General features: G+C 47.1%; 2 protein-coding genes across 6 annotated transcripts in view; one reads left to right on the plus strand and one right to left on the minus strand.

Annotated features, from left to right (window-relative positions):
* LOC125181537 (uncharacterized) overlaps window positions 1-17,390 on the plus strand; it is a 266,555-nt gene extending 249,165 nt beyond the window's left edge. For 2 of the 4 annotated variants that reach the window (XR_010827277.1, XM_066987194.1), the window contains 2 exons: window positions 13,588-13,723; window positions 16,057-17,390. Coding sequence is in view for 3 of the 4 variants with exons in the window: in XM_066987194.1 (XP_066843295.1) it covers window positions 13,588-13,699 (112 nt within the window). In the remaining variant the exon portion in view is untranslated. Of the gene's footprint in view, window positions 1-13,587 lie in introns of all 4 variants that reach the window. The other 2 variants (XM_066987193.1, XM_066987202.1) reach the window with 1 other exon arrangement.
* The window catches only part of LOC136788626 (adenosine 5'-monophosphoramidase HINT1-like), a 76,714-nt gene that overhangs the window by 33,056 nt on the left and 16,219 nt on the right, over window positions 1-27,439 (minus strand). The gene's annotated exons all lie outside the window — the stretch shown is intronic.

A 27,439-nucleotide genomic window follows, 5' to 3' on the forward strand; every position in this document is an offset into this window, starting at 1 on the left:
AGTCCTACATCCAAATCATTTATAAAAACACTGAAGAGGACTGGCCCTAAAATGGAGCCTTGAGGGACCCCACTAGTGACCATCCGCCAGCCTGATGTGGCCCCATTTACCACAACCCTTTGAGCCCTGCCCGTCAGCCAATTGCTCACCCATCGTATGATGTTTTTGTTTAGCTGTATGCTGGACACTTTGTCCAGTAGGATCCTATGGGAAACCGTGTCGAAAGCTTTGCTGAAGTCCAAAAAGATCACATCAGCTGGTTTCCCTTGATCGACTAGATGGGTGATCTTATCATAAAAAGAAATCAAATTTGTTAGGCAGGACCTACCCCTCGTGAACCCATGTTGGCTGGGACCAATGACTGCATTGTCCCCCAGGTGCGCTTCAATAGCTTCAAGGATCATCCTCTCCATAATTTTACCAGGCACTGACGTGAGACTGACAGGCCTGTAATTGCTAGGGTCTTCTTTCTTGCCCTTCTTGAAAATTGGCACAACATTTGCCAGCTTCCAGTCCAATGGGACCTCTCCAGATTCCCAAGATCGTTGAAAAATAATTGAGAGAGGTCCCGCGATGACGTCAGCCAGCTCTTTAAGCACCCTGGGATGAATCCCATCTGCACCCATGGACTTGTATGGATCCAGGTGGAGCAGCAAATCCCGCACACGTTCAGGGTCGGTTGGGAGTTTGTCATTCCCACCATCATGGTCCTCCAGCTCAGGGTACCCTGGGTCCTGAAGCCCATCATTAGCACTGAAGACAGAGGCGAAGAAGGCGTTAAACGTCTCTGCTTTGCCTATGTCATTGTCTGTGAGGAGACCTTCCCCATCTAGTAGCGGACCTATGTTTTCTTTGGTCCTCCTTTTTCTGTTCACATATCTAAAAAAAACTTTTTTATTGTCTCCCACAGACCTGGCCAGCTTCAACCCTAGTTGGGCTTTGGCCACACGAATTTTCTCCCTACAAACACGAACAGCATCCCTGTATTCCTTCCACGTTGCCTGACCCTGCTTCCAGCAGCTGTACACTTTCTTTTTTCACCTAAGCTCCAGTAGAAGGTCCCTGGTCATCCAGGCCGGCCTTCTGCCCCGCCTGCTTGACTTTTTTGGAATCGCCTGATCTTGTGCTTTTAGGAGGCAGTGCTTAAAGACTGACCAGCACTGATGGACGCCAATGCCTTCAAAAGCAGTTTCCCAGGGGACCTTGCTGACTAGTTCCCTGAGCAGCCTGAAGTCTGCTTTCCCCATATCCAGGGCTGAAGTTTTGGTGGCAGTTTTCCTTCTGTCACCATAAATTCTAAACTCAACCACTTCATGGTCACATGTCATAGTCCACACAGTCCTGCCAGCCAATCACAACAGAGCATGCGACCGGAAGAAGGGAGTGACTGCTGGGGTAAATACCCTTGAGGCTGCTGAGAGGGAGTGGATTTTCCACTAAAAGTTGAGGGGAAGTGGGGAATTTGTCACTTCTTATCTTGTACGTCAGTGGTACCTGTACTACTAATATAGCTTAATCATCCCAAACCACAACTGAACAAAGAAAAATCTGATGCTATAAAACTTTGGAACTTCCAGCAATATATTGTTCAACCTTCAAGGTAAACTAATATGGATATTGTTTATTTTACACAGTAATCAGTAAACAATAATAATTAGTAGAATGGAGTAGAATTAAAGTAGAATGGAGTAGAACTGAAGTAGAATGGAGCAAACAAAACAAATATTTTCAGTCTGTGTAAAGGCAGTTTTTTAAGCTTCCCTCAGAGATTTGGGCTAGTAAAGAAAAAGAGAGACTAAGTGGTGGTTTGGCTGGAAATGGAATCCATACATACTCTCAAAGAAACCACTCACTTTTTAATTTTTCTCTCAGTTTCTGGTCACCATTTTTAATGTAGATGTGAAATAAAGAAGTAGGGCAGGATATCTTGAGCGGCCTGGCAAATTAATGACAATGAAATAAACACCCCATGTGTATATTGATTAGTGAATGCTAGTTATTAAAATGATTTATTCAAAAAAAGTAACTCTAGGCTGGGGTTCTTTCTTCAGGGTTTTCAGATGATGTGTGTATTGAAACCTGTGGACTGTTTCTAGCTTTTGTACTTTGAAGAGATGTGATTTATTGCACAGACACTTTTCCATGAGTCTTTTTATTCCTGGTTCTCTTACCTTTATGAAATATGAGAGATCTGAAACAGATCCTTCTGTGATGCTTAGAAGTTGAAATGTGGCACGGATAAGAAAATATTTTTTAATTTTATTTTCCTTGCAAACTATTTTTTTAAGCCCATTGCTTATATTCCCATTACCATTTATTTGGAGTTGGTAATTTATTCTGGTAGATCTTCCTGGGGATTTCTTGAACATTCACTTGGTTGGGTAGCAACATTTAGAAGTTAACAGGAAGTCAATTTGTGACCAGCAAGCAACAACAGTGTCACAAACAGCAGAACTGGCAGGATGCAGACTGCTGTGGAGTCACAGCTGTTGAATGTAGTGTGAAGCAGAAATACTACCACATAGACATTAGTCCTCATAATTTAATGCACATTAAATTTTACTAATATTCAGATATAGGTATGCCATAGAACTGTCAACCAATGTATTTATTCTAGTGTTACGTGGTTGTAGTTCATTTCAGGCTATGTAGTAAGCTCCATGTCTTACCTCAAGGGGAGAAATCGTATGTGAAAGCATTTTCTAAGTTCCCGTTTATACTACAGTTTTCAAACCAGAGCCTTTACATTTCATACCCAGTGCTGTAAAGCTGATAATATGAAACTGAAACATCGAACAATGCTGTTTTCATATCACAGAATGTTAGGGATTGGAAGCTGACCTTGAAAGATCTAGTCCAATCCCCCTGCCGGAGCAGGAACACCTAGATCAGGTCACACAGGAACGCGTCCAGCTGGGTTTTCAATGTCTCCAGAGAAGGAGATTCCACAACCCCCCTGAGTTGAAGTTTTGGCTGAAGTTTTGGTGACAGTTTTCCTTCTGTCACCATAAATTCTAAACTCAACCACTTCGTGGTCACTATGACTGAGACGGCCGCCAACTGCCACGTCCCCCACAAGACCCTCTCTGTTCTCCAGCAACAGATCTAGGAGGGCACCTTTCCTAGTTGGCTCTCTTAGCACCTGCACCAAGAAGTTATCATCTAGGTGTTTTATGAACCTCCTGGACTTGCTCGTGTCAGCCGTGTGGTGATCCCAGCTGACGTCTGGCAAGTTGAAATCCCCCATAAGGACAAGGGGAGTTGATCTCGAGGCATCTCTTAGTTCTGCAAAGAATAATTCATCGACGTTGTTGTCCTGGCCGGGTGGTCTGTAATAAGACTCCCACAACAACATCCCCTTTATTTGTTCGTCCCTTAATCCTTACCCAGAGGCTCTCAACTTTGCCATCGCCAACTTGAAGTTCCACACAGTCCAGCCCATGCTTCACATACATTGCCACCCCGGCCACCTCGCCTACCCTGCCTGTCCCTCTTGAAGAGCCTGTAACCATCTATTGCAACACACCAGCCACAGGACTCATCCCACCAGGTTTCGCTTATGCCAATGATGTCGTAGCTGTGGGACTGGGCCAAGACTTCTAGCTCATCCATTTTATTCCTCATACTGCGTGCATTTGTGTAGAAGCACTTCAAATGCGCCTCCCTACACGCAGCACCTTGTGTACCTGACCGAAGGGCCTCACTAGGACACAGTCCCTCTGATTCTAGCACACCATCCCTTAGCTCATCACCGGTGTGCCTGGTTTTATCCCCTTCCCCCTTCGACTCCAGTTTAAAGCCCTATCTATCAGCCCTGCCAACTCCTGAGCAAAAATCCTTACCTCTCTCTGAGAGAGGCGCATCCCATCTGGTGCCAGCAGGCCCGGTGTCGCGTAGACCTTCCTGTGATCGAAAAACCCAAAATTCCGCCGGTTGCACCAGTCCCGAAGCCACGTGTTAATGTGATGAGTCTGCTTGTCAGCATCGATCCCCCCTATCAGAAGGACAGAGGCAAACACAACCTGTGCCCCTGATCCTTTAAGTAGTCGCCCCAAAGCCCTAAAGTCCCTTTTGATCGCTCTCGGACTTCTCGTTGCTACCTCGTCATTACCAGCCTGAAAGACCAGTAGCGGGTAGTAGTCGGTGGGCCTTACCAGGTGCTTGACTTTCTTAGCGAAGTCTCTCACCTGAGTCCCAGGGAAGCAACAGACTTCCCTGTGGGTTGGGTCCGGTCGGCATATCGGGCCCTCTGTCCCTTTCAAAAGGGAGTCCCCCATGACAATAACCCTTCTTTCTTTTTTGACAGTTGATGTAGCAATGCGGGGGGTAGGTTGCCTTGCCTTAGGCATCCTCTCCAACTGGGACGGGCTTTCGTCTACTTCGTTGTTCTGACTGTCGTGTTCTAGAGCCTCATACCTGTTATATAAGGGTAGATGGGAAGGTGAGGTGGGCAGGGACAGGGCTCGCCTACCACCCCAAACAGGAACCTGCCTCCATTCCCCCCCTTGGCCTAGGTCTCCTCTTACTGCCTGGCGGGATGAGGGAACTTTTGTCTTCTGCGTAGCAGGAGACATTTGTGCTATGGAAGGCTCGTGAGTCTGTCTCAGAGAGGGTAGAGTACACCTCCACCAGTCAATTTCCCTCTCTGACTCCCTGATGCTCCTGAGCCTGCTCACCTCCTCCCGAAGCTCCGCTACCTGGCTGAGCAGCTCTTCAACCTGGGCACACCTCCCACAGGCATACCCCTTGCTGCTGCTGTCAGATACCGACAGAAGACTCGGGCACACCCTGCAGCCCAAGACCTGGACGGCTGCATGTTTCCCCGAGCCCTCCGTCTGAGTAGCCACATCGGTGACTGTGGCTGGAGAGGCCGCAACAGATGCGGAGGCCATGGTTTTCTGCCTGGTGGATACCATGGCCAGGTTCCTCGTAGGCAGGCTACAAGTACCGAAGGGAAAGACCGCTGCAAAAGAGCAGCGAGGGGCCCTCCCTGCTTGCCCTGCCTGCATGAACTGCCACGCAAACTGCCGTGCCCCGCCCTTCTGATGCGCCACGCCCTGTTTGCCCTCCCTGTTTGCCGTGGTCCTGGTCGCTCGCGCTCCCTAGGGGCTGCCTTTGAACGGCCGGGGCGGGGGCGCTGCTGGCTCCGCCTATGCCTCTCAGCCTCCCTCGTGAGGGCTGCCGGGTCCTGGCGGCTCTCTCGGCTGCTTCCAGTGGCCTCGATGCCGAAAAAAAAGCCTTGCCTGTCTCGATCCCCCGCTCCGCTGCAGAACACATCTGCCCCAGAGCCGATTGCCTTGGCAAGTGGGCACACTCCCTCACTCACACTCACACTCCCTCAAACCCACAACGGCAAGTGCCACGTACTTACAAAGGTGGAAGCAACAACCAGATGGCTGGAAACATATCCTGTGCCCCATGCCACCGCCCAGAACGCTATCCGGGGCCTCGAAAAGCAAGTCCTATGGCGACATGGCACCCCAGAATGAACTGAGTCAGACAATGGGACCCATTTCCGAAACAACCTTATAGACACTTATAGGCAAAGGGTGCTGGGAAACGGAAACGGACCACAAGTCCTCTGGAGGCATCTCCTGGCAGGTGTGAAGGAAAGGTATCCCTTCAAGGAAGATCTTGTATGTCTACCGGGCAAGTGGACCACCATGGAGAAGGGAATCCAGTACCTGAGGGAATTAGGTGTATGAGAGGTGATTTATGAGGACCTAGACAGTGAGCAGCTATCCAAAGATCCAGATGAAGTCAAATGTACACCACCCATGTGGCAGAAGTTTGTACGGAGTGCACCATCATCATATGCCAACTCATTGGCGGTAATGACCTGGAAAGACAATGAGGAACCCACGGTGGATGAATTGGCTAAACAACTCCGGCGGTCTGAAGAAAGTCTCTCCTCTTCACTACAGGCCTGCATCTCGGCTGTGGAAAAACTTTCTCAAGAGTTCCACCTACTAAAAGAGAATACTTTGGAGAAACTTTCTGAAGAGGTCCACCAACTTAGAATTTATCTTCCTCCCCACTTTTACAAACCAGTGTCTCAGCTATCAGGGGTAAGCATCCTTCTGAGCAAGGAACTCAATATAGTGGGTACACACCCCATGCCACCCTGTGGTTTTACCTACATGACCATGGAGAGGACATGAGAAAATGGGATGGAAAATCTACCTCGCCCCTAGAGGCGTGGGTACGTGAGTTATAAGGAAAAACAGTCACAAAAGGGGGGTTCTCTGAGAAACTTGCTGCTCCTATTTCCAGCGGGCAGTCCTCCAGACACAGGAATGAAGATTCTGATAAGGACTAGAGGGGCCCTGCCTCCAGCCAGGAGGAGGAAAGGGACAATCGGGTTTATTGGACTGTTGTGGATTCAATGGCCTCGCACATCAGATGCACAGAAGTATAAGGCTTTAGTAGACACCGGTGCACAGTGTACTGTAATGCCATCAAGCTATAAAGGGCCAGAGCCCATCTGTATTTATGGGGTGACGGGGGGATCCCAGCAGTTAACTGTATTGGAGGCTGAAGTGAGTCTAACCGGGAACGAGTGGCAAAAGCACCGTATTGTGACTGGCCCAGATGCTCCGTGCATCCTTGGCATAGACTGTCTCAGAAGAGAATATTTCAAGGATCCAAAAGGGTTCCGGTGGGCTTTCGGCATAGCTGCCTTAGAGACAGGGGTCATTAAACAGTTGTCTACCTTGCCCGGTCTCTCAGAGGACCCTTCTGTTGTGGGGCTGCTGAGGGTTGAAGAACAGCAGGTGCTAATTGCTACCACAGCTGTGCACCGGCGGCAATATCGCACCAACCGAGACTCCCTGATTCCCATCCATGAGTTGGTTCATCGACTGGAGAGCCAAGGAGTGATCAGCAAGACTCATTCACCTTTTAATAGTCCCATATGGCCAGTGCGAAAGTCTCATGGTGAGTGGAGACTAACAGTGGACTATCGTGGCCTGAACAAAGTCACGCCACCGCTGAGTGCTGCAGTGCCGGACATGCTAGAACTCCAGTACGAACTGGAATCAAAGGCAGCCAAGTGGTATGCCACAATTGATATCGCTAATGCATTTTTCTCCATCCCTCTAGCAGCACAGTGCAGGCCACAGTTTGCTTTTACTTGGAAGAGTGTCCAATATACTTGGAATCGGCTGCCCCAGGGGTGGAAACACAGCCCTACCATTTGCCATGGACTGACCCAGTCTGCGCTGGAGCAGGGGGAAGCTCCTGAACACCTGCAGTACATCGATGACATCATTGTGTGGGGTGACACAGCAGAGGAAGTGTTTGAGAAAGGGAAGAAAATAGTCCAAATCATTCTGAAGGCTGGTTTTGCCATGAAAGAAAATAAAGTCAAAGGACTGTACTGGGTCTAGCTGGGATGTTAACTTGCCCTGCAGCAGCCCATACAGTGCTGTGCTCTGCACTTGTAGCTAGAACTGCAGTGGTATCACACCAGTGTTGTGTCTGCTGCTGAGCAGTGCTGGCACAGCATAAGGACTCCCTCTAACCCTCCCGGAGTCAGCAGGCTGGGGGTGGGCAAAAAGTGAGAAAGGAACATCACCAGGGCAGCTGACCTAAACCAACCAAAGGGATATTCCGTATTCACCTAGATCAGGTCACACAGGAACGTGTCCAGCTGGGTTTTCAGTGTCTGCAGAGAAGGAGATTCCACAACCCCCCGGGCAGCCTGTTCCAGTGTTCTGTCACCCTCACCGTAAAAAAGCTTCGTCTCACATTTAAGCAGAACCTCCTATGTTCCAGCTTGCACCCATTGCCCCTTGTCTTATCTTGAGATGTCACTGAGAAGAGCCTGGTTCCGTCCTCCTGACACTCACCCTTTACATATTTATAAACATTAATAAGGTCACCCCTCAGTCTCCTCTTCTCCAAGCTAAAGAGACCCAGCTCCCTCAGCCTTTCCTCATAAGGGAGATGCTCCACTCCCTTAATCATCCTCGTGTCTCTGCGCTGGACTGTCTCAGGCAGTTCCCTGTCCTTCTTGAACCGAGGGGCCCAGAACTGGACGCAATATTCCAGATGCGGTCTCACCAGGGCAGAGTAGAGGTGGAGGAGAACCTCTCTCGACCTACTAACCACACCCCTTCTAATACACCCCAGGATGCCATTGGCCTTCTTGGCTGGCTGGCTCATGGTCATCCTGCTGTCCACCAGGACCCCCAGGCCCCTTTCCCCTATGCTGCTCTCCAACAGGGCAGTCCCCAACTTATAGTGGTGCCTGGGGTTGTTCTTGCCCAGATGCAGGACTCTACACTTGCCCTTGTTACATTTCATTAAATTTCTCCCCGCCCAACTCTCCAGGCTGTTGAGGTCTCGCTGGATGGCAGCACAGCCTTCCAGTTGTGGGAATAAAAATGTTGTTTTTGCAGAGTTACATTGTTTAAAGGTAAGGAATGTGGTATTGAGATATGCTTGCAGTGATAAGAAAGCTTAGCAGGCGACCTTGTAAAATGCAGACAACCAGACTACTTAGAACAATTAGGTGAAGATCACGGTGTCAAGTCAAGTCAGATAAGTGAAGAAACATTACCACTTCAAACAGTAAAAATGTCAAAAGAAATTTGAAATTTAACAGGCCAGCAACTGAAGGCCATGTATTGTCTGTGAAGCATCGGATAGGTTGTGAACCTGGATTACCCAGTCAATGGGGAAACAGGGGAGGGTCCTGGTCATCGAGAAATAAAGTATATAAACCGTACTGTGTGACTAGTAGGTGCACTCCTGCTTGTGGGACGCCCGCCATTGCAATCGCGAATAAATTACTTCTTCACTGAGATCCTCGCCTGAGCCTAAGTTATTGGCTACAGAGTGTTTCTCACACGGTGTGTCAGCCACTCCTCCCAGTTTAGTGTCATCATCAAACTTGCTGACAGCGCACTCCATTCCCTCATCCAAGTCACTGATGAATATATTTAACAGTACTGGTCCCAGTACTGACCCTTGAGGGACTCCACTAGATACAGGCCTCCAACTTGAGTCCATCCCATCGACCACAAGTCTCTGGCTTCTTCCCTTCAGCCAGTTCGCAGTCCACCTCACTACCTGATCATCCAGACCACACTTCCTCAATTTAGCTGTGAGGATGCTGTGGGAGATGGTGTCAAAGGCTTTACTGAAATCAAGACAGATCACGTCCACTGTTTTACCATCATCTATCCACCTGGTTATGTCTTCATAAAAGGCTATCAGGTTGGTCAAGCACGACTTCCCCTTGGTGAAGCCATGTTGACTACCCCCAATGACACTTTTATCCTTGATATGTCTGGAGACAATGTCAAGGATAAGTTGTTCCATCACCTTTCCAGGGATGGAGGTGAGGCTGACCGGTCTATAGTTACTCGGGTCCTCCTTCTTGCCCTTTTTGAAGACTGGAGTGACATTTGCTTTCCTCCAGTCCTCAGGCACTACTCCCGATGCCCACGACTTACCAAAGATGATGGAGAGCAGCCTAGCAGTGACTTCTTCCCTCAGCACCCGCGGTGCATCCCATCAGGACCCATTGATTTATGGATGTCCAGCTTACTTAATCGATCCTTAACTCAGTCCTCATCAACCAAGGCAAACTCCTTTATCCCGACTTCCTCTGGGGCCTCAGGGGTATGGGGCTCCTCAGGACAGCCTCCGGCATTACAGACAGAGGCAAAGAAGGCATTCAGTAACTCCGCCTTCTCTTTATCTTCTGTCACCAGGGCACCCACCTCATTCATCAGTGGGCCTACATTGCCTCTAGTGTTAGTTTTATCTGCAATGTATTTGAAGAAGCCTTTTTTTTTTTCCTTGACCCCTCTCGCAAGGTTTAATTCTAAGGAGGCCTTAGCTTTCCTAGCTGCCTCCCTGCATCCTCTGACAACAGTCTTACTTTCCTCCCAAGTGGCCAGCCCCCCCTTCCATGATCTGTAGACTCTCCTCTTCCACTAGAGTTTGCCCAGCAGTTCCCTGTTTAACCATGCAGGTCTCCTGGTTCTCTTTCCTGACTTCCTACCTGTTGGGATGCTCTGATCTTGAGCTCGGAAGAAGCAATCCTTGAACGCTAACCGACTGTCTTGGGCCCCTTTACCTTCAACTACCCTGTTCCATGGGATTTCCCTTAGCAATTGCTTGAAAAGGCCAAAGTCAGCCCTACTGAAGTCCAGGGTTGCGATTCTACTCGGTATTCTGTTCCTGCCACATGAGATCCTAAACTCCACCATCTCATGGTCGCTGCAACCAAGGCTGCCCTCAACCTTCACCACTTCAACCAGCCCCTCCTTGTTAGTGAGGACAAGATCCAGCAGCGCTCCTCTCCTAGTTGGCACATTCACCATTTGCATCAGGAAGTTTTCATCAGTGCACTGAAGGAACCTCCTGGACTGCAGATGGATGGCTGAGTAGGCCTTCCAGCAAATGTCAGGGTAGTTGAAATCCCCCATGATAACCAGGGCTTGTGATTGTTAGGCTGCTATCATTAGACACTATACACCACAGGCTAAAAGTATTGCAAGCTCAGCTATTGACTATACTTCAGGATTGCCTACAAAATAAAGTCTTGGCCAAATCACTGGGGCAGTTTGGAGTATCGTGCCATTTTTTAGCTCCTTTCTGTGCTGGATGTTTGATGAGAATTAAAGGATTTAATTTTGTGACTGTGGACAGGGAAAAAAGCTGATGTGAAGGCAAGGCACAAAGCAGACAAAGGCTTCCCAGTTAAGGAGTAGGAAGTTAGCCATATTTAGCAGATTTATTTTCCGCCCCCAGAGATACCTTTGTAAACCTCTTGTCTACAGCATGTTTTTCTGACATTCCTGTGGTTTGTGGGATTAATAACAACTGGTAGCATATCATACCTGTTGTGGCAGTTGGTGTCTATCAATTTTAAGTCAATTTCTTTTCTACCATTAAACTTAAAAATGTATAAAATTTTGAAGTATCTGTAGCAACAAATGTTGATGCTAAAGGTATAAAAAGGAAGACAGATTAAAATAGGCCTAACGAATGCCTGGTGATATAGAATCATAGAATGGTTTGGGTTGTAAGGGACCTTAAAGATCATCTAGTTCCAATCCCTTGCCATGGGTAGGGTCACCTACCACTAGACCAGGTTGCTCAAAGCCCCATCCAACCTGGCCTTGAATGCTTCCAGGGATGGGACATCCACAACTTCTTACGGGTTATTTCGTAGAGCAGGCGTACAATTAGACTGTGATTTGCAATGTGCATTCTCCAAAACCCCACGACACCTAGGAAAGTTTGGGTTTCTTTCTTTCAGATCCTTGTGGTGGTTTTACCTTGTTAGGCAGCTGAACTCTACCACAACCGCTCTCTCATTCCCCCTCCTCAGAAGAGGAGGGGAAAAAGTAAAGGAAAGGACAACTCATGGCTTGAGATAAGGATAATTTAATTAAAGGGAAAAATAATTATTAAGGAAAGATTATTATTAATTGAACAATTTAACTAAAGGCAAAAAGGGGAAAGGGGAAAAAAGGGAAAACGGAAAAAACAAAGGAAAGGCTGTGTGGAAGTGCAGAGGAAAAAAATACTTTCTGCTTCCCACAAATGAGCGATGCTTGACCACGTCCTTGAAGCAGGGCCTCAATGCACATAGCCGGTGTTCGGGAGGACAGATGTTTTCGCAACGAGAGCCAACCCCTCCCCTCTTCTTCCTTTTTCCACCTTTTATTGCTGAGTGTGACATCATATGGTATGGAATATCCCTTTGGTTGGTTTAGGTCAGCTGCCCTGGTGATGTTAGAAAGATAATAATCTTTCCACCAACTAACAAAAAAGAAACCCAAACTTTCCTAGGTGTCGTGGGGTTTAGGAGAATGCACATTGCAAATCACAGTCTAATTGTACGCCTGCTCTACCAAATAACCCGTAAGAAGTACATCAGCTTTGCTAGCAGGATGTCGTGGGAGACAGTATCACAAGCCTTGCTAAAGTCAAGGTAGATGACATCCACTGCTCTCCCTCCATCAACCCAGCTGGTGATGCCATCATAGAAGGCAACGAGGTTGGTCGAGCACGACTTCCCCTTGGTGAATCCATGCTGACTACTCCTCATAACCTTCTTCTCTTCCAATTGCTTGGAGATGGCATCCAGAACAAGCTGTTCCAACACCTTTCCAGGGACAGAGGTGAGACTGACTGGCCTGTAGTTTCCCAGATCCTCCTTCTTGCCCTTTTTGAAGACCGGAGTGACATTGGCTATCCTCCGGTCTTCAGGCACCTCTCCTGTTCTCCAAGAGCTTCAAAGATGAAAGAGAGCCGTTCGGCGATAACCTCTGCCAGCTCCCTCATCACACGTGCATGCATCCCATCAGGGCCCATGGATTTGTGTGCGTTGATCCCAGTCAGATGCTCCCGAACCACCCCCTCCTCAACCAGAGGGGAGTTCTCCATTTCCCAGACTCTTTCTCCTCCCTCCAGGGTCCAGGAGTCCTGGGGGGGTAGTCTTTGAAGCAAAGACTGAAGCAAAGAAGGCATTCAATATCTCTGCCTTCTCAGCATCCCTCATTACCAGGACACCCGTCTCGTTCAGCAGGGGACCCGCATTATCCCTAGTCTTCCTTTTATTGTTTACATACTTAAAAAAACCCTTCTTATTATCCTTTATCTTCTTTGCCAGCTTCATCTCCAGGTGGGCTTTAGCCTTCCTCATCGCGTCCCTGCAGGCCCTGACAACACTCCTATACTCCTCCCAAGAGGACAGGCCTGTCCTGGTTTTGGCTAGGACAGAGTTAATTTTCCTCCTAGTAGCTGGTAGGGTGCCCTGTTTGGGATTTAGGATGAGAAGAGTGTTGATAACATGCTGATGTTTTAATTGTTGCAGAGCAGTGCTTACACCAAGCCAAGGACTTTTCAGCTTCTCGCTCTGTCCTGCCAGCGGGCAGGCTGGGGGTGCATCAGGAGCTGGGAGGGGACAGACCCAGGACAGCTGACCCAAACTGGCCAAAGCAGTATTCCATATCATATGACGTCACCCTGAACAGTTAATATGGGGTGGCTGGCCGAGCCTGGGGTGGGACCACTGCTCTGGTCAAGATGGGCATCGGTCAGCGGGTGGTGAGCAATTGCATTGTGCATCACTTTCTTTGTACATGCTATGATTATTACTATTATCATCATTATTATTATTTCTCTTTCTTTTCTGTCCTATTAAACTATCTTTGTCTCAACCCATGAGCTTTTTGTTTTTTTCCCTGATTCTCTCCCCCATTCATTGGGGCAGGGGGGTGAGCGAATGGCTGTGTGGTGCTTAGCTGCCTGCCAGGTTAAGCCACAGCACAGGTGCATGGGAACAATAAAGAAAAGACCCAATGGGGATCCCAAACGACTAAACAAACCAGAAGAACTGGTCAGTCAGCTCATGAACCACAAACTGGATTTTGAAGTCAGTGTCACATGGAGAGGGCAGGTGGTGGTCGCAGAGATCCCTTTCCCCTGGGTGGTGGTGGGGATCTTACAGCTACTTTTAAGACCATTATGGGGTGCAGGCTGGTGCTATGCGTCTTTCTTTGTCCTTAGGTTGAAGACCTTATACAATGTTTCAAAAATTTCCAAATGACTTTGTTACAGGGAGAAGTCAGGACTGTATTATGACTTTTCTGCATTCCCGTCCAGGCCTGCAGCAACCAAAGAAAGGAGAACAGGCATTGAAGTGACAGCAGAATTCAAGGAAAAAAAATGAAAAAAATCTGGAGAAGTTTGACTGGTAACCAACTCCCCTCATATCCTGTTAATTAATTTTCCCTCTTTTTGTGTTAAATTGATTGTCTAGTGTTTCATTTTATATATGTGTTGTAGCAGTGTGTCAGCAGACATGCCAGTTCTCTTAAAAGATATTTACTATGCTCCTGGGAAAGTGGGAAGCTTTGGCTGTATAAATCCCCTTTTTAAGGACACTAAAAGGCAAACTGCTAAGTTGAACAGAAGCCAAGTGGCAACCTGGCTTGCAAGCAAGGTGGATGCACAGTGCAGGCAGACCTAGTTGATATGCAACAGTTTTCCAAACACAATGGTAGTGTTAAGTACATCCCAGTGATGCTAGACATATTAGCCATGTATGCCTGGGCCATTAGTCTAAAAGGCAGAACAGGTGATGAAAGAGCCAGGTATACTGGTTCTGGCTGGGATTGAGTTAATTTACTTCATAGCAGCTCCTGTGCATCTGTTTTAGATTTGTGACCAAAACAATGCTGATAGTACACTCAGGTTTTAGCTATTGCTGAACAGTATTTGCATAACATCAAGGCTTTCTCTGTCTTACATTATACCCCCAATGCAGTAGGTTGGGAGAGGACACAACCAGGCAGATGACCTAAACTAACCAAAGAGATATTCCATGCCATATAGAACATCACGTTCAGCAATAAAAAGGAGAAGAGGGGTGTTTAGGTAGCTTATCCATCTTTTCCTCAGGGTCTGGCTGGGCATTGGTTTAACTGTGGGAGGTGGTGAGTGATTGCCTTTACATCACTTGTTTTGTTTTGTGTCTTTTTCATCTTCAACTTCTCCTTCACTTATAAAACTATTTTTATCTCAACCCACAAGTTTTCTTACATTTACTCTTCCTTTTCTCTTCCCCCATCCCACTGAGAGTGGAGGAGGGTGGGAGAAGCGAGTGAGCAGCTGTGTGGTACTTAGCTGCCAAGAAGGGTTAACCCACAACACCAGGGATTTAAAAATAATTTTAGCAGGGGGTGCAATTCTCAGGAATTACAGACTGATTGGGGAGAAGAATTTTTAAGCCAGCCTTTGAAAAAGATTATAAAGCAATTTAATGTTCCATTTTTTTACTAAATTGAAGTAAAAGCCCCTATCATAAAGCATTTTAACAGGACTCTCAAAACCAAGATGTGGTTATATTTTACAGCACACAGCACTGTTCACTATATTGATGTCCTGTCAGAGTTTATAAAGAGCTATAACCATAGCTTCCACAAGACTAACAGAGCCAAGCCTGTGGATGTCAATCCTTCAAACTCAGCAAGGTTTTGAAAAGCTGTATATGGGGATGCATTTAAAATTAAAGAATCTGTACCTCTGTTCAAAAAGGGAGACCACGTCAGGGTGTCTGGAATGAAAGACAATGAGATTTGAGAAAAGTTCACAGATTAAATTTTCATAGCTGAAATTGTAAGAAGTGGACAGATACCTGTGTACCTGTTCTAGGTTTGACTTTAGCTGGCTGCCATACGTCCACCTGGTCACACTCTCACTCATCTTCCTCTACAGGACAGGGGGGAAAATAAGATGGAAAATCTCATGGGTCGTGCTAAGGTCAGGGAGATCACTTATCAACTACCATCAAGGGCAAAACAGGCTTGACTTCGGATAGATTAATTTAATTTGTTGCTAATTAATAACAGAGTAGAATAGTGAGAAACAAAGACAGAACTAAAACCACCTTTCCCCCACCTCCCACTTCTCCCCAGTCTCAACTACATTCCCTGACCTTCTACCTTCTCCCTTGCCGAATGTCTCAGGGGTGGGTGAGGAATGGGTGTTGGGGTCAGTCCTTAACACTTCTCCTCTGACGCTCCTTCTTCACACTGCTCATACTTCAAGAACTGCTCCAGCATGGGTCCGTACCACAGGGTACAGTCCTTCAGGAATGGACTGCTCTAGCATGGGTCCCCCAGGGACTGTACTTCAGGCCAGAAAACCTGCTCCTGTGTGGGTTCTCCATGGGCTACATCTTTCTTCAGACCATAGCCACCTGCTGTGGCATCAGGTCCTCCATGGGTTGCAGTGTGGATATCTGCTCTGATGTGGTTTTTCCTATGGGCTACAGGGAATATCTGCTCCACCGTGGTCTCCTCCATGGGCTACAGGGTGACAACCTACTTCACCATGGTCTTCTGCATGCATGTTGAGGGTTAACCCTGGTAGGCAGCCAAGCCCTACACAGCCAAAACCAGTACAACAGGCTGCAGGGAAATCTCTGCTCTGGAACCTGGAGCACCTCCTCCCCTTCCTTTTTCACTGACTTTGGTGTCTGCAGGATTGTCTCTCTCACATTTTTCTCATTCCTTTCTCTCACAGCTATTGTGCAATGGATTTTACCCTTTGTTAAATATGTTTTCAGAGAGGTGCCACCAGCTTCACTGTTTGGCTCAGCTTTGTCCAGAGGTGGGTCCCTTTTAGAGCTGGCTGGAACAAGCTCTGTCCTACACAGCGGGAGGCAGCCCCTGGTCCCTTCTAACAGAGGCCACCTCTGCAGTCTCCTCATTACCAAAATCTTGCCACGTAAAACCAATAGGGTACTGCTTAATAGACTATGGTTATGAAGCAACTGAGGAGAGATTTTACCCTAAAGAACCTCAAAAAGTGAATCCTGACAAAGGGCAGAATCTACAAAATTAAGAAGATCTATGCAAAAGAGAAAAGAAAGAAACAGCTGCTGGTGAAGTGATATGGCCCCAGAAATTTAACAGATGGATAGAAGCCTCCCAAGTCCAAGACATCTAGTGATTTGTACTGGAGCAGGGTAGGAAAAAGGATGGCAGATGGGTGTTTCTACATCACGCTACCCAGCAATGCCAGCTTTAGGTTCTTCCCCCAAAACACCTGCTCAAAATTTACTGTACAGCTAGTGAGGCCCCTGGAGCTCCCAGGTGTGGAGTGGGAGGTAGAAATGAAGTATCTGCACATCTGGAATAACATCAATTAGGATGCCATCTTTGAAATAGGGCTTTAGGGCAAGACACGGCAGCATACTTTGCGGAAAGTCCCTCTCCATGTTGATGAAATCTATGAACCATCTTATTAACCTCCACAACAAAGCTTCAGTTGTCAACTTGTTAGTGTTGGGGAGAATCGAATGGATGTTTTATTAATGTCTCTTAGGTGATGGGTCATACAGTATAATTAAGCATTGCCGAATGTACTTACATTATCAATTAATTTATGTATACTGGGAAGTTTAGGGAGTATATTATCAAATAATCTATGTATACTGGGAAACTTAGGGAGTATACTGAACAGTCAAATGAATCTTTGAAGGGGAACCCTGGGAGGGAACAGATACAACCTGACCTTGGATAAGGGCCTGGAAGTGCTGAAATGAGTTGAAGCAGAACCAAGGAGTGGAGGGAGCATGCGTCGAGTGAGAAAGGTGAAAAGTTTAGCAGAGAGGAAGACTCCTTACTTCATCTGGACGACCACCTGGACGACCACCAGAGAGCGCCACGCATGTGCAAAGGGGAGGGGAGCTAATTAGAATGGAATGCGAGGCTGATGTTGCAACCTGTAATGAATATGTATGCCTTATGTAATGTTGAATGTATAAATAATGGCTGGAAAGTAACGGGACTTGAAGCCAGATTTGGGCACCTGCCCCGGCTTCCAGCGCTGAATAAAGCACCTTCATATAATCACTTGGTGGTTATGTGGTTGCTACGCTAACAAACTCTCCAACAGTGGGCCTGGTCTAGGACCCTGTCATAAGGAAAACAAAGCTCAAGATGTGTGAAAAGCCTTACACTTTTTCTACAGTCAGGGATCTGGCACATATTTTGGGGGCTTCTCTGGGTGTTGCTGCTAAGAAATTTCCCAGGATGGATGGGATTGCCTGTGCTCTCACTATTTTATTCACTCCCTTTGACTGCAATGGGCCAGAACTGATATATCAGATTTCCTGTCCCATGTTTCTCTTACTTCCCAAAAAGGATCTTAACAGTTCTAGATCTATATAAGCACAAATACAGGCTGGGCAGAGAATGGATTGAAAGCAGCCCTGAGGAGAAGGACTTGAAGGGTGCTGGTTGATGAGAAGCTCAACAGGAGCTGGCAACGTGCACTTGCAGCCCAGAAAGCCAACAGTATCCTGAGCTGCATCAAAAGGAGCATGGCCAGCAGGCCGATGGGAGGTGATTCTCCCCCTTTACTGTGCTCTCGTGAGACCCCATCTGGAGTACTGCATTCATCTCTGGGGCCCCCAGCACAAGAAGTACATGGAAGTATTAGAATGAGTCCAGAGGGCCACAAGGATGATCAGAGGGCTGGAAGAACACCTCTCCTACGAAGACAGGCTGAGGGAGTAGGAGTTGTTCAGCCTAGAGAAGAGAAGGCTCTGGGGAGACCTTAGAGGGGCCTTCCAGTACCTAAAGGGGGGCTACAGGAAAGCTGGGGAGGGACTCTTTGTCAGGGAGAGGAGCGATAGGGCAAGGAGTAATGGCTTTAAACTAAAAGAGGGTAGATTTAGATTGGATAGTTGGAAGAGATTCTTTACTCTGAGGGTGGTGAGGCAATGGAACAGGTTGCCCAGAGAAGTTGTGGACGCCCCATCCCTGGAAGCATTCAAGGCCAGGTTGGATGGGGTTTTGAGCAACCTGGTCTAGTGGTAGGTGACCCTACCCATGGCAAGGGATTGGAACTAGATGATCTTTAAGGTCCCTTACAACCCAAACCATTCTATGATTCTATATCACCAGGCATTCGTTAGGCCTATTTTAATCTGTCTTCCTTTTTATACCTTTAGCATCAACATTTGTTGCTACAGATACTTCAAAATTTTATACATTTTTGAGTTTAATGGTAAAATTTAAAATTTAATTGAGTAAAAAAGAAATTGACTTGCAGAGGTGGGAATGACAAACTCCCAACCGACCCTGAACGTGTGCGGGATTTGCTGCTCCACCTGGATCCATACAAGTCCATGGGTGCAGATGGGATTCATCCCAGGGTGCTTAAAGAGCTGGCTGACGTCATCGCGGGACCTCTCTCAATTATTTTTCAACGATCTTGGGAATCTGGAGAGGTCCCATTGGACTGGAAGCTGGCAAATGTTGTGCCAATTTTCAAGAAGGGCAAGAAAGAAGACCCTAGCAATTACAGGCCTGTCAGTCTCACGTCAGTGCCTGGTAAAATTATGGAGAGGATGATCCTTGAAGCTATTGAAGCGCACCTGGGGGACAATGCAGTCATTGGTCCCAGCCAACATGGGTTCACGAGGGGTAGGTCCTGCCTAACAAATTTGATTTCTTTTTATGATAAGATCACCCATCTAGTCGATCAAGGGAAACCAGCTGATGTGATCTTTTTGGACTTCAGCAAAGCTTTCGACACGGTTTCCCATAGGATCCTACTGGACAAAGTGTCCAGCATACAGCTAAACAAAAACATCATACGATGGGTGAGCAATTGGCTGACGGGCAGGGCTCAAAGGGTTGTGGTAAATGGGGCCACATCAGGCTGGCGGATGGTCACTAGTGGGGTCCCTCAAGGCTCCATTTTAGGGCCAGTCCTCTTCAGTGTTTTTATAAATGATTTGGATGTAGGACTAGAGGGTGTTTTGAGGAAATTTGCCGACGACACCAAACTTGGAGGAGCTGTGGACTTGGATGAGGGTGGAAAGGCCTTGCAGAGAGATCTGGACAGATTGGAGAGCTGGGCGATCACCAACCACATGAAGTTTAACAAAAGCAAGTGCCGGGTCCTGCACCTGGGACAGGGCAACCCTGGCTATACGTACAGACTGGGCGATGAGACGCTGGAGAGCAGCCCCGCAGAGAGGGATCTGGGGGTTGTGGTTGACAGCAAGTTGAATATGAGCCAGCAGTGCGCCCTGGCAGCCAGGAGGGCCAACCGTATCCCGGGGTGCATCAAGCACGGCATCGCTAGTCGGTCGAGGGAAGTGATTGTCCCGCTCTACTCTGCGCTGGTGCGGCCTCACCTCGAGTACTGTGTGCAGTTTTGGGCACCACAGTACAAAAAGGACGTAAAACTGTTGGAGAGTGTCCAGAGGAGGGCGACAAAGATGGTGAAGGGCCTAGAGGGGAAGACATATGAGGAGCGGCTGAGGTCACTTGGCCTGTTCAGCCTGGAGAAGAGGAGGCTGAGGGGGGACCTCATCACAGTCTACAACTTCCTCGCGAGGGGGAGTGGAGAGGCAGGTGACCTATTCTCCATTATCACCAGTGACAGGACCTGCGGGAACGGTGTTAAGTTGAGGCAGGGGAAGTTTAGGCTAGACATCAGGAAGAGGTTCTTCACCGAGAGGGTGGTCGCACACTGGAATAGGCTCCCCAGTGAAGTAGTCACTGCACCAAGCCTGTCTGAATTTAAGAAGCAATTGGACTGTGCACTTAGTCACATGGTCTAAACTTTTGGGCAGACCTGTGCGGTGCCAGGAGTTGGACTTGATGATCCTTATGGGTCCCTTCCAACTCTGGATACTCTATGATTCTATGACTAACCACCCTACTTGTTTACTCAAATGTATATCAGACCGGGAAGGCACTTCCCTTACATACAGAGGGGGCTGACATTTTGTTACAGGTGCCATTTTATTGAAGGGAGCTACTATTTTGTTAAACATAACTCATGTGTTTTCATACTCCAGCGACTGGCTGATGGACATTTCTTGACACTGTCATACCCATATGTTCTCAGGTAGCCTTGCGACTGTCTGGTAGGACTAGTCACCCTTATCAGTGTACCTGGGAGCACACCAGTAAAGGAAGCCTACTGTCATTACGTACAGTGTGGCTGCCACTTTTGACAGCGTCATTCCCCATATGTTTTCATATTGCTCTGTGATTGGCTGACAGACATTTCTTGACACCATTATGCCCACATTTTCTCAGGGAGACCAGCCCAGTGACTCAGGGACCTGGGGTCTCTGCTTAGGCTGAGAGAGGCGGCTGCCACTTTCCTGTTTGCAGGTTCAACCAACAGTGAAGCTTAGCATGTATCCCAGAGACACACACACACAGAGGACACTAACACGGCTAGTCACACACAAACTGACACAGATGAGGCACTGTCTTCAACAGCACCTACATACAGGACTCACATAGAATGTAAACATAGACAGCCAAGTCCCCCTTCATCTGGTACAATAGGTCACTAGTGAAGGCACACACACAACGCAAGCACATGCACAGTCACAGATTCGTCAAGTACCGGCATGGCCCCTCTGTCCACCTGGTACCATTGCCTAGATCCCACCCACTTCACAGGTCCTCTGCTCACTGGTTGGTCCAGTTTGATGTTCACATGCAGCACTCACACGCTCGTCCCACAGGCACTCCACATTCACAAGTCCCCCACCAGCTAGTCCAGCAGGAAGTTGGCTAGTGTATACATATGCATACCAGGTTTGGGGAAAATACAGACACTTGGCACCCCTCCCCCAGCAGCCAGCACCAGGCATGCAGGCTGTGACCTGTTGTCCTGCTCCAGCCACAGTACTGAGCCTCTCACTAATGCTAGTCCCTCCCAGTATCTGTTTTTCAGGACAAAAAATGGTCCTGCGCTAGTGGCTGGAGGTTAAGTACTCCTGCCAATCCAGTAGCTGATTCTGAGACCCTATTCACTCTAGTAGCTGGGTTGCCTACACCCTCAGTCTGACTCCAGCAGCTGACACCCAGTCCATTCATGACGATCCCCCCAGTAGCTGGTACTCCAGCTTCAAGGTCTTTAGGACCCTCCCTAGATCCAGAGAGCTATGGCCCCTCCAACAACTGACACTAGGACCCTCATTCACTGCAGCCGATGACACCACAGGCCAGCGGCACCTATACCCCGGGTCTGACTCCAGCAGCTGGCACCAACCACACACACAGATCTCATGAGTAGCTGTCACTTAGTCCTTGCAGCACACATATCCATGGGATAGAGAATGAGAACATGCAAATGTAGTCCTGATACCAGTGTATAGTTAATTCTGTTTTGTGTGAAAGAGATAAAATATGTACTTTGAGGAAAAGGCAAGATGACCCAGGCCTTGGAGATGTCTAAAGGATGATTAACTGAGGCACTGCTAATCAGGAAGACCATTACATTGACATTCTTGAGGGAAACATCCTGAATTATGCCCTTGAATTCATCACCAATCAACCTAACTAGTTGGCTGAAAAACAAAGATTAAGAGTATTCTAATGTGAACTATCTGTGAACCATCCTCATTATAATAGTAAAAATCACACCCCTAGGCTGGGAGACCCCAGCCCAACAAGGGACCCTTCCTCTCTGAGGTTGCACAGAATGATTGTGTCATGGCAGCAGTATGCTAATTACATAACCAAGCAGAGGCTAGGGGATTGTACAAACATGTAAACGTATTGATAAGGGATTGTATAAAGAATGGCCTGGAAAATCCTTAGGTTTGATAGCTTTGTGGGAAACCACCTGGTACCCAGACTTGCTCAATTCTGAAATAAACAATATTTCAACCTAGGGTGTGGATTGGTTCACTGCACAATGGGTAACTGTGAGAAACACTCCGTAGCCAATAACTTAGGCTCAGGCGAGGATCTCAGTGAAGTAGTAATTTATTCGCGATTGCAATGGCGGGCGCCCCACAAGCAGGAGAGCGCACCTACTAGTTCCAAAAACACAGTTTATATACTTTTTGATGACAGGACCCTCCCCTGTTTCCCCACTGGAGTGGATAATCCAGGTTCACAATCTATCTGATGCTTCACAGACAATGCCTGGCCTTCAGTTGCCGGCCTGTTTTTGAGATGGTAATGTTTTCTCCCCTTATCTGGCTTGACTTAACATAGTGATTTTCACCTGATTGCTCTAAGGAGTCTGGTTGTCTGCATTTTAGGAGGTCACCTGCTGAGCTTTCTTATCACTGTAAGCATATCTCAATACCACATTCCTTCCTTCTATACAATGTAACACTGCAAAAACAACATTTCTATTCCCACAATTCCCCCCTTTTCTCTTTTTATAATTTGTTGATTTTTGCAAAATTTTTCTCTAAGATGTAATTTGGTAGATGTCTTCCTCTTCTTCACTTTCTTTGCTTTCCATTTCCTCTAATATCATCATCTTATGCAACAACCAATGGCTGTCAAAACTCCTGCTACTACAATCAAGGATGTAAATATGGACACTACCATCCCTTTCCATTTACCAAACCAAGATTCCAACCATCCTGTGATGGAAGTGTCTGCTCCTGAGTTTTCTGCCAATTCATTGGCAAGGGTGGTAAGCCCTTGCAATGCTCTAGTTACTGTGCCATCCGGGGCAGTATTGTTAGGGATAAAAGTACAACAACGGTTGCCCAGCATCACGCACACACCACCTTTCTCCGCAAGTATCATATCTAATGCTATTCTGTTTTCCCAAGCCATTTTGCTGGTGGCATCTAGTTGTTCAGCGATTCCTCTTATCACATCTCTTGTATAGTTTATGAATCTCTGCTGATTATAATAGATATAATTAATTCAATCCACATTTTTATTAATTGTTACCCACCAGAACAGTGACTCAAACCCTGTAGCAATTTGATTCCTGGCTTCCTGTTCATCAGGAACTCCTCTAGGCACCCCAATAGAATCTATGTACGCTCTATCATCAAATGATACTCCTAAGCTTCTTTTACTTCTTCTGGGTATTTGTGATGTTTCTCTTTCAAATGCCAGGGTGAAGGGTATAGCTAATTGAACAAGTGCACAAGTGCCTCCCCAGTTAGATGGCAGGATGGACCGTAAGATCTTCCCTCCACAGTACCACCAGAGATCTGCCCTGGGGATCTCAAGTCTTGAATAGTTTCCCATCAAGTCCTCGGTAGCATTCAAGGTCCTCGTGCACAAGGCAAATTCTCCCAGATGCTGGGTAGCACTCACACCCTGCTGTGAGAGGCAAGCTGTATGGTTACCTATAGCTGTGGAGAATACAGGGGGAGCCCTGATATTGCTATCATGCAAGGAAGGGAATAGCAAAGAGAGAGACTTACAGGCCTCATTTCCCCAGGCAGTCTTTTCTTGGTACAATGCAATCATACATCGCATTCCCTGGGAATCCTCGGTCCACCCCAATGGGCAGGGCACTATCTGGGCAATCGGTCATCCTGAGGCACAAGCATAGCAATTGCTATGGTTGAGACTCTGGACAGTATATTTGACCCATTCTATCCAGGCATTCACATCCCCATACCCTGTTTCAATCTCAAATGTTTGAACTGCCTCATTTCAAAGAGGGCCTCCTGTTTTCTCTCCTGTTTTCTCCTTGAGTTTCTCCCTTTCTCTGATGGCAATAGAGGATCGTTTCCATACAGCTATTCTCAAACTGGCTGTTGGGTCTCTACCAGTTATTTGTTCTCTCTGCTCAATTGTCGTTGGGCATTTAAATCTCCACAAGCTAACACCTCACAAGCATCAAACATGACAGATTGTGGTACGTAACCCTCTGTCACATTCACCCATATTTTTATGGGGTATCCCATCTTACTGTTATCTGGTCATGCCTTTTCCAAGTTGCCAATTGACCAAGGCTTTCTCTGAGGCCTACAATCACTAAAAGCAAAATTAATAATTGATTTTTCCCTGTCATTATTTTTAAACCTTAGGTTTCCAAATAATTATCAATACAAAGAATAAGATATACACTACTACTATAACAAACCCCCCTTGGGAACACTTCAATTCACTATAGGTCTGTCCTTTCTCTCAATCACAAGTCACACTCATTAGTTACCTGTGAAAATAAAAGGTTAGTTTACAATTGCAAGCTCTTATCCCTCTCAGAGTCCACTATGAGATTATTTTCTCTTCGATTTCAGCTTCCAACAAGTCTTCTGTAGGAACAGCTTCCCAGGTACTAGGGTCGACGGATGCCTTCACTCGAGTATAGTGAGTCCAACCTTTTTCCGCAGTTCCTATGGCTGTTTCAGTGGTTAGTAGTACTTGGAATAGTCCTTCCCATTCGGGCCGGAGTTGATCCTTTCCAGGTCTGAATCAGGACCCAATTTCCCACGGGTCCTGAGAAATGACAAAGAAGAGGACAACCCCAGAATACAGTTCTTAAGAAAACTCTCTTGTTTCGAATTGTGGTATCTCATCCCTTCTGCCCAGATAGGGTAATCCGAACAGCATCTCATATGGTGAAATTCCTATATCGTTTCTTGGTGCTGTTTGAACCTGTAGGAGTGCTAAAAGTAAACATTTTACCCAAGGAAGTTGGGTTTTTAACACTAATTTAGTTAATTGCTTCTTTAATGTCTGGTTCATTCGCTTTGCCTTCCCAGAAGAGGAGGGGTGCCAGGGGGTGTAAAAATTCCACTCAATCTCTAAGGCCTGCATTAACCCTTGCAGTACTTGTGAAGTGAAATGACCTCCTTGATCTGAATCAATGTTTTCAGCTATCCCATATCTAGGGACTATTTGCTCCAGTGATACCTTAGCCACCGTGTTTGCAGTGGCAGATACAGAGGGGAAAGCTTACACCCATCCAGTCACGTGGTCAATTAGGACAAACAAGTACTTAAATCTCCCTCCTTTACGTAACTCAGTAAAGTCTACCTGTATACTTTGTAAAGGTCAAATCCCTGGCTCCCGTCCCCCTCTAGGTTAGTTACAAATGACCTTTTTATTTACCTTTTGACATATGGCACATCCTCTGCATATTTGCTTCACTGAAGTGTATATTCCTACACAGACATACTTTCTTAGCACAACATCACACATTGCTTGCATCTCCCAATGACTCTCTTGATGTAAAACATCATATTTGCCTCATTGGTGCTTTATTCAGCATTTCTCTCCCATCAGGGAGTATCCATTTTCCCTCCGGCTTCGTGGCTCCTGATTCCTTAAAAAAAAAATCTCTCTCTTAAAACTTTTTAGTTCTTTCTTAGTTTTCAACAATTCCCTGAATCCTCTCTGGATTTATTCTCAGTTTTCCCTCAGACATTAGATGCCTTAAATACCTGACTTCTCTTTCTACATATTGTAATTTATTTTTCAATACTCCCAAGCCCTGCTTTCCCAGAAAGTTGAATAGCTTGTTAGTAGCTTCCTTCACAACTGTTTTCTCCTGTCCTGACAATAAACGATCATACACGTTTTGTAATAGAAATTCCTCCTTGGGAGGTTGGAATTGCTCCAAAATCTGTTCTAGAACTTTGCCCAAATTAATCGGTGGCCCTGTAAACCCCTGAGGTAAAACTGTCCATATGTATTGTTGCTTCTGCCCCCATTTCAGGGTCTTTCCAGTCAGAGGTGAATATATCTTTGCTCTCAGGGCCTGAGAACACCCCATTAATACCACTGTTATTCCAGTCTACCAATTTACTATTTGAATGCCCAATTTCATCATCAAATCCCTTCCCAACAAGTTAGTCCCTGCCTTGGGTACATACAATAATTGCCCAGAGATCATTTTATCCCCTAGTCTCAGCTTGGTATCCCCCAAAGGTGGCACTGTTATCCCAGCCCCTTCTACCCCCATCACTTTTTAGGGTTTCATTAGTTAATTTAATCCCTGATACTTTACAGGCAAGTAATGACCTAGCTGCCCCACTGTATTGGGTTCACATGGCAAGGTTCGGGGGGGTGGGGGGGGGAGGCTGCAGTGGCAGCCCCCGCGAGGAGAATCCAGAAACCACCCCGTGGCAGATAAGGGACAATTTCATCCGGCCCCAGAGGGGCCCACCGCTGCCCAGAGCCAAGCCATGAGCAACACAGTCCGTGCCTCTGTGAGAGCACATCCAAGGAAAGTGAACAAACAAAAACCTGCTGCTCAACAGCAGCTGGGAGAGCGAGGAGCGAGAAACCTCCCCGCAGACACCAAAGTCAGCACAGAAGGAGGGGGTGGAGGCACTCCAGGCGCCGGAGCCGAAGACCCCTGTGGCCTGTGGAGACGCCCCTGGTGGAGCAGGCTGCCCCCCCCGCCCCCCCCCCCCCCTTCTCGATACTTGGGAAACTGACCAAACACCACAGCAAATATACCAAAACTTCTAGACTGTTACTTAGATAGTGCCTACATCCTCTTTCCCTGCTCATTCAACTTTCCCAACTCATTCAAAAAACAGCTCTGTCAAACATTACATACCACACCTTTAACACCTTCAATAACCCTTTTTAACACTTCTTCTTATCTTTCTCCAGCCTGTACTTTCACCAAAGTCTCAGTCATTAGCCAACTTAATTCCATACCTTTCTCCCTCATCCCATTTTCCTTCTCTCCTCCTTCTTCCACTCCGGATATTCCTACCTGAAGTGGCCAGCCTGCCCACACTTAAAACATCCCATCAAAGCCTGTCCCTGCTAAGATTCAGGCCGCAACACGGGTAGCTTTCCTTGCCTGCCATTCCTTCATCTCTCTTCCTCTCCTTTCCATCCTGGCCCTGACTCCCCCTGAAGATTTTCTTCCTCTTTCTCCAACCCTCTGCCTGACTACCTGCTACACTGTCAATACCATTAGTTTCACTCTCTGCTTTCCTTCTCATCTCCCCTCCTGACACACACGTTCAGGGCCTCCCACAGGAGGGCCCCCCAGTGACTGTTCACTACATCCCCCCCACCTTCTGGAGCATTTTCTGTGCATCTTGCCAGGCTTCAATCACAAAATGAACTTTCAAGAGCCCTTGGGATACCGGGTCCTCAGGATTCATCCCCAAGTACTTTCTCATTCTGACCCCAAGTCTCTCATATGATTTCTGTGTTGCACACTATTATTCTTCCAGCCA

The sequence above is a fragment of the Anser cygnoides genome, chromosome W, assembly GCF_040182565.1.
Source record: "Anser cygnoides isolate HZ-2024a breed goose chromosome W, Taihu_goose_T2T_genome, whole genome shotgun sequence".
Lineage (NCBI taxonomy): Eukaryota > Metazoa > Chordata > Aves > Anseriformes > Anatidae > Anser > Anser cygnoides.